The sequence below is a fragment of the Electrophorus electricus genome, chromosome 1, assembly GCF_013358815.1.
Source record: "Electrophorus electricus isolate fEleEle1 chromosome 1, fEleEle1.pri, whole genome shotgun sequence".
NCBI lineage: Eukaryota > Metazoa > Chordata > Actinopteri > Gymnotiformes > Gymnotidae > Electrophorus > Electrophorus electricus.
Window position 1 is genome coordinate 25405064 of NC_049535.1, and position 15416 is coordinate 25420479.

At 36.3% G+C, this 15416-nt stretch overlaps 1 protein-coding gene and 1 long non-coding RNA gene across 2 annotated transcripts in view; one reads left to right on the forward strand and one right to left on the reverse strand.

Annotated features, from left to right (window-relative positions):
- Positions 1-5770, reverse strand: part of LOC113575239 — a 34773-nt gene extending 29003 nt beyond the window's left edge. Inside the window, exon 1 of the long non-coding RNA XR_003410390.2 lies at positions 5688-5770. This is a non-coding gene — a long non-coding RNA (uncharacterized LOC113575239). The remainder of the gene's footprint in view (positions 1-5687) is intronic.
- Positions 4902-10017, forward strand: proza (protein Z, vitamin K-dependent plasma glycoprotein a). Its single transcript, XM_027006639.2, has 10 exons — positions 4902-5089; positions 5759-5854; positions 6384-6553; positions 6773-6797; positions 7014-7127; positions 7327-7455; positions 8301-8416; positions 8514-8631; positions 8922-9238; positions 9369-10017. Exons 2-10 carry the CDS (start codon positions 5779-5781, stop codon positions 9582-9584), a joined length of 1281 nt encoding a protein of 426 aa, XP_026862440.2. The 5' UTR covers positions 4902-5089; positions 5759-5778; the 3' UTR covers positions 9585-10017.
- The last annotated feature ends 5399 nt before the right edge of the window (positions 10018-15416 follow it).

Genomic DNA, 15416 nt, shown 5'->3' on the forward strand with positions numbered 1-15416 from the left:
ATATACATTACAGCTTTTGCGACCTTGAAGGGAAAACATGACTTATGTCTCTCTCTGAGGTGTGCACACCGGCCTAAGAGCAGTAGCTCTGCTATCTTGAGGGATACAGATGGCTGAGGTTAATGCTTTTTGTTTTGTTTTCTTTCAGAAAAACAAAAAAAAAATGACTTGTTGATGGATATTAACCAAGTATTAAATATAAAATGAGCAACATTTAGTGTTTATTTTGGAGAATTATTTTGTCTTGCAGATAAATGTGCTATTAAATGGCTCAAGAATTTATGGTTATATATATATATTAAAAAAAAAAAAAACCTACACCTTATTTAGGGCTATTAGCTTAACTTAATTTTTAAGTACTTTGGTATATGGCAAATTCTAACATCAACAGTTAAACAAAAGCACCAACCAAACGTATATTGTTACATTTCATCTTTTGGCTGTCATTATTACAGATTGGCAGTCTACTGAACACCCACCAGTAAGTCTATGATTCAGCAGACATGACAGAAATAGTCATCAACCTGTTAATTTTGCTGTAGACTGCAAGAATAAGGTCAACAGTAAGGACTATCTGGCAAGTGCATTTAACTGCTTCTTTCTGCAGCTGAAAGAGTTTGCTTTGTTAAGAAACTGAAATGATCATGTTCAATAGGCTAATTTAAGAATGTCAGATTTGACAAACAAGTTTCCTTGAAAAAGACCAATGTGCACACCTGTACCTGTACTGACTGTACACCATAAGGAATGCACAGAGTGCAAAGAACTCTAACCACCGAACACAATGCTGTAATAGACTTAGACAACTCTTATACACATATTGTGTCATTTTAAGCCATTTCATATGAACCTTGAATGTCTGAATATATATATATATATATATATATATATATATATATATATATATATATATATATATATATATATAATGTTCTGGTTTTTTTCATTAATTTATGAATACATGTGTCTTTGAGGACCATTCAAATGCTGAAGACACTGCAAGTGTCATATTTTAAAGAACTATAACAAACTTTTTTTGATTAAAAAAACAATCTATTATGACAATAAGGATGGGAAAACTGAATACTGTATAGGTCAAAGATAAGGTATAGTAGCAATTGTGAGTTTTAGTAGTGTTGAAAGTGTTCTGGACCTGTAGAGCTGGCAAGTGATGCAGTACCTCTCTTCCATAAGGGATTTCTCCCAAGTTAGTCACTCATTCAATTTTACTCTTTTGCTGTTTACAGTTTCATATCAAATCATCTTATTTTACGTTATGAGGCAAAACTAGGCACTGTAATATAAGTAAATGTATCAATGAATAAGGATGTTTCAAGTACTAGTCTGAGTAATAGGCTTTTTTACCATTTGTTAGAAGTCCCTGAAGCACACATATTCCAAACAATCAGAGATTAAGGAACTTTCTGTGCTAAAAAAATCATACTAGGTGCATTACAAGCCTACAGAAAAATGCGCAAGAGTAGACTGGCAGCCGATCTCTTTCACTGTAGCCAGCTGTCTGTATAAGGTGATTTTAATGCATTATGAATTTGCAGTCTTAGCCAAGGCTTTTAATTTTATGCTTTTTGTAAACTTTTAATATGTATGTCCATGTTTTATTGATTACTCTTATTCCATCACTACGATTGACTGAATCGGTGAAATGATATACAGCCACACCACTGAAATTTGTATGTTACAAATTTATAGCCAAACTTGCTTGAACCATGATACTCCAGTGACTGTGACTTTCCTGCTCTGTAAAGATAGGACAATACACTTTATCACCTCTGAAAACCAACCAAAAATCATAAAGTTGTTTGTATGCTTTTCTTTTGATGTACTTAAGCAACTAACATTCCATTTTCTTTTTTAGCCATGCTATCCAAGCCTTTTCTCTTAAAGGGAATTCTGATACCAGAAAATAGTTTGAGAGCCATCCTTAAACAAATGTATTTATTTTTTACAAAAGAAAGCATAGAATTTATGGTGGAAATATTGTCACTATAAATTATTATTATTTTAATTCTATACTTGTTTTGAAGTGTTTCTTCTTCAATGGTTTAGCTAGATTACTTAAGAGCTTGATCACAGATCAGATTTAATGATTAATTTTCTGTCTAACATTATATGCTTTATACTTCTATGTCAATATGCTTCATTACTGAAAAATGTCAGTAGGTTTTTCAGTCTGATTATATTTTAGTAAAGGTAGGCTGCCATTGTGAAAGTTGTAAAAGAGTCTGTACATCTAAGATCATCTGTGCACAGTATGATTTCCACCAGTAGACACTCAGTCATGATAAATACATTCAGTATATGGCTTCACTCCAGGCAGACCAATCAATAATCTGTATCCTATAATCACATGAAAGGTATTTCACTAGCCTTTAACAAATGATTACGCAAGCCATCATAAAACTGCTATGTCTGGACAGCCTTGTCAGAAGACAAGAGGAATGACATAGAAATAACAGGGCAGATAAATAACACCATGGCTTGTCTGCATCAGAGTAGTGCATTATATTTCATATGGAAGCAAGCAGGGAAGTGGTATATACATCTTGGTACCATATTCTCCATTACCATCCCTTTAAATGATGATGTAGCTGACAGAAATGAAAAGTTTCAACTACTCCATTTGTATTTTCTGACTTTCAAATATATAACACTGTATATAAACTATCTCTGCTAAAGACGTCAAATGATCTCTTTAATGGTAAAAATATTTCACATGTGTACAAATATATATATATATATATATATATATATATATATATGTGTGTGTGTGTGTGTGTGTGTGTGTGTGTGTGTGTGTGTGTGTGTGTGTGTGTGTGTGTGTGAAAACATAATTTTCCCTGGTATGGAACATTTTTTCTATCTAAAGATCGTTTTATTATTTTTAATGATGATGATTGTTCATGTAATTTCATTTATTTAAGTAAATGTGGTTATGGAATATGGCATGTTGAATTATTTTGCTTTATAAAAATTTCTTGAATAAAAAACATCAATGTAATGATACTACCTTATCTAAACTATTGAAATGTTTGCATGAGGAACGCATATTTAACTAATTAAATTAATTTAAATTAATGAATCAGTATTGACTACTGGATTCATTATTTAGCATAAGCTCATGCCAGCTCTGCTCATAGAGATTTACCTCCTTGCTGAGTTTAGTTATGGTACTAATATAACACCCTGGCCTAATACATTTTACTCTGTAAGATGTGATTATTAAATGGAAACACCACATTCAAACTAAATACGGGAAATCTGTGTCCATTATTATGTTAATTGCTTCAAACATTAGTGTGCATATGGCAAGAAATAAGTATGCCTTGAGTCTTACAAAACCAAATATAATGTCATATACAAAAGAAAGATCATACATTGCAATATAGACTGATTCTGCTAAAAGGTTTATCCAAACCATATACAGAAGCTGGAAATCTTCATACTGAAATAACATTATTTAAAAACATGTGAAGGTTCAAAATCTGTAACATTTGAGGAGTCCGAGCTCTCATAAAATGAGTCAACTTAACTACACCACTGTTTTGTCACTTTTCCTAGAATTCAAATGGAAACCTTGCACATCTCCCTACCATTTACACATATGAATGAAACTCTGAACAGCTACAGATCCACAGCCATCTATCCAACAGAGAATGCCTGTGCACGTCAAGCTGGCACAGACTGTCAGATCAGATGGTGATAGAATGCTGTTTAAAGCCATGTTATTGGATGAAACAGCACTACCTGCAACTTTGTCAGACACTGGGCACTGATTTGCTCTGAAGCAGCCTCTTACCCAGCATGCACTTATTTCTCTCTCATATCGCATGCCAGACAGACAGGAAATCCCCAAGGACATGGAGGATGCAAAGACTCATAACCATACAAGTTAGATATTTGCATTGGTGTTCTCGTTTATTCAAAGATTAAACATATCAAAATCATTGTTGGGTGATTACTCTCAATATCCTACTGTCAATGTGAGTCCCTCCGTTTCAAACTACAATGGATTATTAGCATTAGGTGTAACTAGTTGACAGAGAGCAAAACAGTATATAATGTATTTGTATTTTTAGTTTTAAATGACTTGGAAGATAAAATAATATATAGTGTAGCATATACTACAAGTGTGCTGTTTTTGTTCATTTCTTTTTGTTTTGTTATGTTTACTATTACTTTTACTTACCTTTTCACAATGATTCACAGTTATAGTATACTTTAGTTCTTGTACTTCAATAACTTATTCCAAGTAGCTTTTGGATGCTGAAGATCCAAATTAAAGGTTTTTTTTTTCTAATTCTGCTCACATTAATAATTTGAGAAGAGATAGCCTAGGCCTATGCATAAAACATTAGCTCACTGAAACTCCATAACATGCATTCCAACAAAAGAATCTGATATATGATTGAGATGTCATGTAGGGTAAATAATCATCAGTGTTTTAGCATTGTTATGGTATTTATCGTTATGATATTATTGTTTTAGTATTATTAATAATAGATACATGTGGTGTTTGAACTATGAAAACTTTCCTTTTCAAGAAAAAGATTCAGCTGACTGTATAGTCTAGGTAAGTGGTATAGTTTAGGTATAGTATAGGTAACACAATGTTATAACATAGAAAACCTTGATGAGAGTTATAAAACTATATCAACGCATGCTTTTTGTTGATGTTGCAAAATGACAAGGGACATGCAATAAGATAAAACGCTTCAAAAGTAACTGCCTTTATGTTTCAGCCAACCGAAATTAACAGACACCAACAGAGAAGTTTCTCAAATGAGGCTTATGGATTTTATCCAACATTATCTTACGTTAGCGTGAAGCCCTGCATAGGCTCGTGTGCTCCCCTGTGCGGTTACAAAGAAGTATTACTTTAAACAGCAGGACAACGCGATGTTTAGAGGGGAAAACGATAGCCACGGCCTGGAATGGGTGATAAATAGAAGACCTTTCTACGGGTGATCCGTTGTATTGGAAACCAGAACCAAGTAAACTGTTTTTGTACAATTAAAATTTCAAAAATTGCTCTAAGGAAACTGTCATAACGCACCTGCGCCCTGCAACGGTAAGCCGATCTGTCACTTAATATTTTTCAGACTAGGTTAAGCCGTTTTTTACACAATATTAACATTGTGACGGATGCAAACGGCATCATGACCTTTCTGGTAGTTCAATGGCATACAGATGAGAATTTTTAAGAAACACGACATCATAGTAGCATATATAGTAGCCAATTATATATTATATATAATATAGTAGCTATTATAGACTGAATTAGGGCTTTAGCCTAAAACCAACCAATGTATACATATATAAATATAATATATATTTGTACAATATATTATTATAGTGCTATATATATTATTGTGGGGTTTTTTTTAAATATCATGCTTATTTTTTTACATGATTTTTGTTTATTTACGCCCTTATTGTGCAGGCAGCCTTCCACACGGGGGCAGTGTATAACAAACGCACTTGTGATGCCTATATAAACATCCATCTATGGTAGCATAAATGCGCAGATCTTTTGTTCTGTGTGACGGTCAAATTAAGAGAATGTGAATCAGTTGTCAACATTCTCCTATTCGATATCAGATTTTTAAAAACAGACACAAAAACAGGTTAGGAAAAGATCAATATTGTCAATATCAAAGGGTACTTACTTGATAAACGGCTTCTAGGGATGAACTTCGGACCTCAGTGATAAGAGTATCCATGTTCATAATACCCTTAGACTCAAAGGCCTTCCCTGCAATGGTCTGGCTGCGTGCAGTGCTTTCGCTCGCCCTTCTGTTGGGCTGTGTGACTGCTGACCTGGGGACCAGAAGAGGTAGAGCTTGTTCTACTTCAGTCTGTTAAAGTACATGTATTTTACATAGCAGGGTGTTTCTGTTCACCTGAACATAATCTTGAGGGCCTAAGATATTACACAGCTTCAGACAATGAATGTGCCAGCTTTAAACACTGTGAACTATGCTGTTCTCTTTTTCATAAGTTTTCTTTTTGAGCTGTTTTAAAGTTTCATGTAAATTTAAAATCCCACAGTTCAGTAGAATAGCAATTTAGCAATAGGGTAAATGTATCTTATACGGTCCACTTTTTTGCTTGCTCATTTATGCTAGTTAATGATTTGTAAAACTGGAGTTTATTTTGGATAGTTCCTAAAGCATTTTTCCTCCCACCAGCAGAATACATTGCAGTAACCTTTCTGAAAAGGTTATTTTGTGTGAAAGCAGAGCAGACAAAGACAGGTGGTGCTGGTGCAGCAGCCAGTGAGACAGTTCACATGAAGATGTGGTTGCATTATGAGAAACTACACCCCCAACTCCCAACCCCCCAACCCCTGCAATGACCCTCAGGCCCAGTGTTCCTACATCCAAATGAGGCAAATCAGGTCATAAGCCGTCCAAAGAGAGCCAATGCAGGAAACGAAGAGGCTGACCTCTCTCCGAGCCTGGAAAGGGAGTGTCTGGAGGAGGTCTGCAATTATGAGGAAGCACGAGAAGTGTTTCAGGACACTTATCGCACTGTGAGTCTCTGATGCCACATTGAGTTCACCTTCTGTATTCAATAAAAATCAGAATGTTTGATGCACCCTGTTTTAAAAAATAGTTTCATGTAGTGATTATAAATTGCATGTATGGTACTGTGTAGGTTATGGTATTATGTATGTATGATACTATGTAGGTATGTTGTATTTAAATGTAGCATACATTTAAATTTACATTTTGCTTTCCCTTTTCTAAAGGATATCTTCTGGTCTGTGTACATTGGTGAGTAGAAAGTGTTGTACATAGCATAGGTCATAGAATTTATTTTATCATGACAGATAAGTTGAAAAATAATAATGCAAAAATACAATACAAGAATACTAATTCTCTGATTCATCTAACTTATACAACCAACCACATGTTTAATCGGAATTGTTTTAGCAGTCTTCTTAGTCCAGCTCAAAAGGCTTTTTTCCCATTTCACCAACCATTGTGCAGATGGAGATCAGTGTGCTGACCAGCCATGTAGAAATGGAGCCATGTGCTCAGACAGTGTTGGAGGTTATGACTGTATTTGCAAGTCAGGATTTTCAGGAACCCACTGTGAGACAGGTATGAGGCAAAAGAGCAATGGATGTAGGTGATAACAAATGATGCTTCATAAAAAAACTCAACTCAGGCCTGAAAAAGACCATTTCTTTTGTACTTTTGAGAGGGATCCCCCCCCCCCCCCCAATATTCCTCCTTTGAGCATCTTTTGCCAAGATTATTTGTGTTTGACTTGATTTATCATGATGTGTCCCTTACTCAGATCAGACAGTATGTGTCATAGACAAGAACAAAGGCTGCAGCCAGTTCTGTAAGCCTGGCTACCACCACTATGAGTGTTCATGTGCCCACGGGTGGAAGCTACAGGAGAAGGAGAAGTGTGTTCCTGCTGGTAAGAACCAATTTTGCTTATTGGGAAATATTGTGTTTTTTCTACATATTGTGCATCTTGTAATGATTTTCATTTAAGACGATGTTTTGCTGGACAAAATAATGGAAACACCACATGAAAAAAGGTTTTTACCTTTATAATAGCTGAGTTATACAAAAATGTCCATTTAGTTTGGTTTTAGCTGTTAAATGACATTGAAAAAAAACTGCAGTCTTAGAAACTGCTGCTATATTGAGTAAACACTTCTATAAAACAAATTTTTTTTCTTAATTTTCCAAAGCTGGAATTTATTGCAAGGCTGCCATTTCAAAAGTACTGCTGCTGAAGGCAAAGACACATAGTACGACATGACAGCCTGACAAATTGACAAGTTAATAGAGTCTGATAAGTCATCTTTCACACTTATCCAGGCATGCCTATGATTGGAAAATGAACTATTATCCCTCTAAATAAGATTCAGAACATTTATACCAGCCTTCCAAGATGACAAAACAATCTTCTGGGTGTCCCTGCACTTTATTGATTACTCACTACATTTGAAGGTGTTTCTATTCTTGGGTCCGCCCCCTATAGCTGAATATCACAAACTACAAAAGGGAAAACGATGAAGTGATTTTAGATAAAATATTTAAAAGGATTCATAACCTGATTCTTGATCTGAAGAAATTCTAACTTAGGACACATTTAGGAGTGCAACTGTGTAATAGATTTGAAGGATATTATTTACATGTAATAGCAATAATTCTTTAATTGAAAGCCAGTATCTTTTTTGCCATGTGGACTACTTCACTGCTTCTCAAGAGCATTAAGGGCAAGTCGTGTTCAAGTATTTAAAATGTTCTCAGTGCAACACCCCTGTGGGAAAGTGAGCAGTCTGAGCCAGTGGGACAAGAGGCAGTCCAGCAACATACAGTCGGACTACCAAGGACTAAACTGCAATGCAGAAGAGTGCCCCTGGCAGGTACAGAGCTCCACATGCCTGTTCATGTTCATACTGAAATACAGTACTATGCAACCTCTGTAGGCACCTGTGTAATTATTTGACCATCACTTTTAAGGCCTTGCTACGTTGTACTAGCTCAATGGCGTTTTGCAGTGGTGTCATCCTCAAACACAACCTGATTCTGACCACTGCACAGTGTGTCAACAAGTATAGTGACTTTCAGGTGGCGGTGGGTAAGTGTTTAAATGTTTACTGCCTGTGTTTTGAATTGGAAATTGACTGAAAATACCAATGGGAGAAGAAAGTGAAATTTTTCCAATGCCCCTGCTAGTGAAACTACTCTTAACTTTCAGTTTTCTTATTTTGTAATACTTTAATTTCACATTGCCTTTTTTTTCTCAGTACCTAAGGTAAAACTTAGGTAAAACAAATTCCTTTTTGTTTAGTTAACCTCTAATCCAAATTTAAATGTTTTTGACAAACTTTTGTTTTCATTTTGGATGTGTTTTTTTTTCACCCGCAGGCAAGAGGTTACCATCATTTGAAGCTCAAGAGCAGAACCTCTATGTGAAGCAGGTCCATGTGCATCCACTTTATGTGGAAGGTAAACCAGACAATGATGTTGCTTTGGTGGAGCTGAGAGACAGGATTATGTTCAAGAAGACTGTGTTGCCAGCCTGTCTGCCTGAAAGAGATTTTGCAGACAGTGTGCTGATGTCAGGCGAGTACATGGCTGTGGTTACCGGCTGGAAAGATGCTGCTGAGTTCCAAGGAAACCTTATGCTAAATCACCTCTCCTACAGCACACTGCCCACTTGCATGGACCGCCACTCTGGCCAGGTCAGTAGATCTAGTAATCAATAAGTAGTAATATATTAGGAATGTAAAGTAACAGTATAGCATTTATTGTGTGTCTATCAATTAATATGTACCTACATGAAAGATTAAAAAACACCATTCTGACGTCAAGGTTACCAACAAGATGGCATGCACCATGCCACAGCCTAAAGCAGACTGCATCTTTAGCTCTGGAAGTCCTGTTCTCACCTTGTACCGAGAGGTGTTCTTCCTCACGGGCATCGTGAGCCACTATGAAGGCAGAGACTGCAAGAATGGCTACGTCCTTCAGAAGGTGTCTCGATTCCTTCCCTGGCTGAAGCCACTGATGGATTCCATAAGAAATTAAATGGTAAACTCATATGGCTTGCTAATTTGTCATAACCAAAAATGTCTGAATTTGTGGTGTCTGTTTTTTTTTTTCCCAGAGATCAACAATATATTTTTTTCCTTTTTCCCTGTTTAATCAAATAATTAAGTGCTTTATAATACATCAGCTTGTCTTCATAAATTTCCCTTCAATATAAAGTTTCATGTTTTGATATTAGTGCTTTAGAGTTTTCTCCATAAGGTGGCAGTCTTTCCTTCATATCCAACTTTAATAGCAGTATGCAGACAAACTTAATACACTTACTAGAATAACTCATAAGTACTGTATGTTCAGGTGATAATATATTGTTGAACTGCAGGCTAATCTAAAATTTAATTTTGGCTTATAAATAATGTTATATTATTATTGCATACGTGACTGGAACTGACCAATAAAAACAATCAACCAGAAATGTTTAATAAATTTGTTTGTTTTCTATGCAGTCAGACCCATATTAAACATTACTTATTTCTTTGTTTGGCAAAGGAATGGAAAGCCATTGTGCATTGTTTTAATAATGCTTATATTAGTATGCATAACACTCAATTCTAACATTGATAATTTTGCAACATTTATAAAGAGTTTTTATAAAATTTGTTAGAAAAGTTTGTTATACCTGTAAGACTAGGTATTAACCTATGGTCCCCATTTGCAAAGTGGAAGTGTAACTTCCGTACCATGCTATTCTGCTTTGATGGCCCTAACAAGGGTTAAGGAAGCCTTTATTAAATAACAATTAAACATTTATAGTATTATTGTCACAGCGTAAAGTTGCGTTTTTAAAGTTTAAGATGCCTGACTAGGTCCTTATTTACTAGTTCCTTTAGTAACTGCCACACAGTTGAGGTTGGTCCACCATAACTGAAATTAAAGAATTTGAAAAACAAAAGCAAAGTCAGTATCTATACCTGTTCTGACATTGTCTCATGTTTAGCACTAGCAGTTTGGCCCTTGCATTTCTGTTCCCATGGTATCCTCCTAGGAGACTGCTCCTGGTCTCCAAAAATCTCCCTGCTCCTTTTTTGAAGCACCCAATAGAGATGAATCTCCATAGTCCCTGTTCCTTCCTGTGCCTGGGCCAGGAACTTGGCCCTGCCACTTCTGTTTACTGGCTTGCCTGTCGATGAGCCTCCTGGGACTTGATATATGTGGGTAAGACATGAGAAGACTTAATGGGGTACAGCCCTACATCAAAATGCAGCTACCATGAATAGGTTCTAGTAGGTTTCTAAATAGCCGCATTGAGTGTTTGTTAGGCTAAAATGGGCAAATGAACACCAAGGATCCTGTTCAGCATTATGCACAAGAAATTAGACAGTGACAATGTTTTTGTTGCATTGGCTCTGTACTTTGGTATACTGGATATGAAATGGCACAATGACTGTGAGGTTAAAGAATAAAGTACATTTTAACTTGAGTTTCTACATCTGTACTGATGAATCATACCTTTTTACACAGTCCTTCCTTTTCAAGAGCACATACATTCCTGGTTCATGTTTTTGTTTCTTACATGCCCAGCTGTACTGGCTAGGTAATTATTGAATTTTAAATATCTAACAAATGATATAGTAGCAGTTGTATCTGAATCATGTTGTTGGTGACTCCTCAAGTATCAACAGCCCAAAAACAAGTCACTAACAACAGTGATCTCAGTAACAGCAAACAACCTTGCAGACAATGAAATGTTAAAAGTCTGTAGTCTTATGGAACAATGAGACAAAAAATAACCTGTAACAGAGTGATAGAAAAGAGACGGGTGTATTACTGAAAGTGGAACTGGCTCAGTTGTCTTCAGTAATGAAGATAAATGTAAAAGTTTACAGAAGCATTTTTACTGCTCAGATCCAAACAAACACCTCAAAACCCATTTGCAGCAGTGTAGTACATTATTGTGACTCAAAACAAAATACTATAGAAACCTTGAAGTTTTTCAGGTTCAAATGTAGAATGCCCCTCTTTTGGCCAAATCCCAATCTGGGCCCCATTGAGAAAGCTTTTCCCAAGAAAAGAGTAAAGACCAAAATCCCCCCTGACAAGTAGGAGTTAGGAATGGCCTCACAGAGACCAGTGAAGAGGTGCAGTGGCTCATGATATATATACGTGTTGCAGAATTGAGGCAGTAATCAATAACAAAGGATTTGCTCCCAAGTAATTTAGGATTGTGTTCATTCATGCAATTTATAAAACAAGCTGCAAGTCCTATTTGTTTCACATAATACAGATCTAAATATACTAACATTCTGCACATAGCCTCTTATGATGGTTTTCTGTGCTGTTTTTGTATTCACTGTTTAAAGCACCTTTTCATGGCTACTCCACCAGTATATTCAATGCAATATTCACTGCAGTCTTTCTGTAACTGTGCCATCCTGAGTGAGGGTGAAGTGAAGTCTTCCATAAATTAGTGCACAATGTGAATTTCCACTCTGTTAGGTAATTGTGCAGGCTGTGGACATATGGATCATTGTCTTGGTGCTCTAGTTATTCTGGGACATAGAGGCACTTCTTCTCTTTCTCTCTCTCTCTCTCTCTCTCTCTCTCTCTCTCTCTCTCTCTCTATTTTTTTAGTGTGGATGAGGAGGATATACAGCTCTACATAGTTAAGCATATTGTGTTTAAATTCTCTGGATGTAGTTGTAATGTGTATCAGCCAAAGGCTACAGAAACTTACAGAAAGGTTGAACCCCCCCCCCCCACCCCACCCCTCAACACCACCACCAGCAACACCACTTTCTCCCCCATCCAGAAACAAATACAATACTTATTCATCACCTCATATCCCTTCTGAATAACTCTGTTGTCATTAGTCAGACTGGACTAGGAACAAGTTCTGAAGCAGTATCAGTGTTCCTTGTGTTTTTACATGCAGTCCAACATTCAGAAATATGGAGGCCTATAGTATCACAACAGAACAGCAAATGTGAAGCAGACTAAAGAAGAGAACATTGTCATATGAAGAGACAGTACACTGAATAAACACCACAGCCTTATCAGAAATGAAACCATCAAATGGTGAATTTGTGGGAATAATCACACATTAAGGGATAATACATTAACATCAAGCCAAAGCACAAATGACTACAAATTATTTCATTATACAAATTGAAACATTTTCTAAAATGCTGCATTTGAGGTCACTCAAAACAGAAATGCTCAAGGCCACTAGCAGCAGATGTTTTCAGCACAGAGAAATGTGAAGGTCTCCTCTACACTGGCTTCTATAATTACTACTGTTCAACTCAGCAAATCAAAAGAGAGCAAGAACAAATAACAGTGTAAGTGTAGGCAGTCACTACATAAGAGACATCATATACCTCAAAAACATTTAAATACTTTTATGCTGGCTTTGTCATTAAACATATAAATGTAAATAATGTTCATCTGATTTCATAACCCAAAATACATATAAGTGTAAATAATGCTCAATTTTCAATTCCAGTCATGTTTACAGATTTGGGTGTTACTGTTTTAAATTTAGAGCTCTCATTCTCCTATTCCGTGTCCACCTGTATCCTGGAATAGTTATTCTTTCCTGTTAGGTTATGAAGCAAGATCCTCATTTTAGAAATGACAGAATGCTTTTGTTTACATGTTTGCACATAATTCAAGACATAACATTAAAGGGTAATGGATGGGTGAAATTAGTGCCATTCTCTTTTAACAAATTCAGCCTAACCACAGAGTGAGTTGCAAACATGTTGATCTAGGAAATGAATTAATGAATGTTTATTTATTTGCCTTGGCAATTTCAGGCTCAGGGTCTAGAATAGTTTGGTGTGTGTGTGTGTGTGTGTGGAGGCCATGTTCAGAAGGTGCTGATCTAGTCTCCAAGATCTATGACAGGAACAGTAGAAGCTGGAGTAAGCTGAGACAGACACGGGCCTTGCAGCCATAACAGATGTAATGAAGAAGAGATCGAGATGACAATGGTGCAAATGCCTGTAAGGTGATACACCCCTATTTGTTGTAATCCCTACTGTTCCTTTAAAAAAGTCTTAAGCACGACCTCCCCACCACACACATACACACACACTCACAAACACAAACAACATAGCAGTCTCAAAATAAGATGACAGTCACCCAGGGTTTTGTTACAGTTCACCTTCATGGAGCCATAAAACATGCAAGGTAGACATTAACAAGAAGCTGCGTCCAAAAGGAAACACTGAACACAATGGAAGTGAATGCAAGTGAGATCTCTGTAGAACTCAGAGAATTAATAAATATGTTTAAAAAGTGGGAAGATGTGATCTGTTTGATTAGCTCAACATATAAAGGGATGGTTTTGTAGATGACAGGTATTCCAGATGATGTCACAAGCTCGTAGTCAGCATATTCTGATTTGTGCTTGTCCATATCAACAAATGTATTCTAAATTTCATCAGTATCATACATGCTACAGTGAACATGAAAAAAAAATGGTACTCATCATAAGTCACCATGTATGACTACAGTGCTATGAATTATTACACAACTAAGAGTCATCGCTGCTATAAATACAGCCTGCATGTGGGGGAAACCCTGCCTGCCATGCTTTGATTTTGCACTTCAAATTCCACTGCTAAATATGATGAGACAGTGAGGACAGTGCAGTAGAAAGCATTTCCACATTCCTCTTGGTATTAGACTCACTGTCTCTCTGTTCTGTGTGCAAAGACAGGAGTGAACTTTGACAATGAAGGATCAAAGGACTGAGGCATTACTGCAGCTCTAATGCAGGGTACCATATGGTGAAGGACACTAAATGAGCATGTTCTCTCACACAGTGCTGGGGCTACTTAACTGCAGTATGCTAATGCTAATTATACAGGGACAGAGTGTGACATGTAAGTAGGTTATGTATGATTTTATTTATGATTATGTATGATTTTATGTATGATTCATTTATTGATGTACTGATGTGTTGATTGATTGACTGACTGAATGAATGACTGACTGACTCACTGACTGACTGACTGACTGACAGACAGACAGACAGACAGACAGACAGACAGACAGATAGATAGATAGATAGATAGATAGATAGATAGATAGATAGATAGATAGATAGATAGATAGATAGATAGATAGATAGATAGATAGATAGATAGATAGATAGATAGATAGATAGATAGATTGGTCACCAATCAATATTGAAAGAGCTACACTTGTGATAATCCCACCCTGTAAAACCATATTCTAAATGTCCTCCCTTCCAACCAGTCATCCCCCAGTCAGCTTGTGTCTGGCTGGGGATCAAACCTCCCCTACTCCCCAAATCCCCTACAAAGCCCCGCACTGTCACTCTCTCAACATCATTTGGTAGGGGGAGGGGCGGGTAGCTGGCAAAGATTTAAAAAAAATTTAATGTCACATTGTGTATAGTATTGTCAAGAATGCCTTTCAACTTTCCACAATCTTTTACAGATGGAGCCATCATTTTTAAAACACCGATATTGCAACAAAGAAAATGTAGATCAAATCTAAATCCAGAGGAGCAGTTTAGAGGGGGTCTTACAAACTAATTTGGGGGTTCACTAAAATGGGCTAGTTTTCTGTTAAAACCTCTATAAAACAACAATAATAACAAATTGTAGATTTGTAGATAATAGTAGAGGTGATCATAGAAATGCCACTGTAATTAAAGCCTATATATAATTTGTTACATTATTTACTAAATTAACCCTAATCTTAGCAAATCCTAATATTTAATAAGAGGTTCCATACGGGCTTAGCACACTGATTCATACAAAGTAATGAAAACATTCACAAAACACAAGTATAGAATTCAGACACACTAAACTGTGGAGGGGCGTAACCACTGTCACTGCA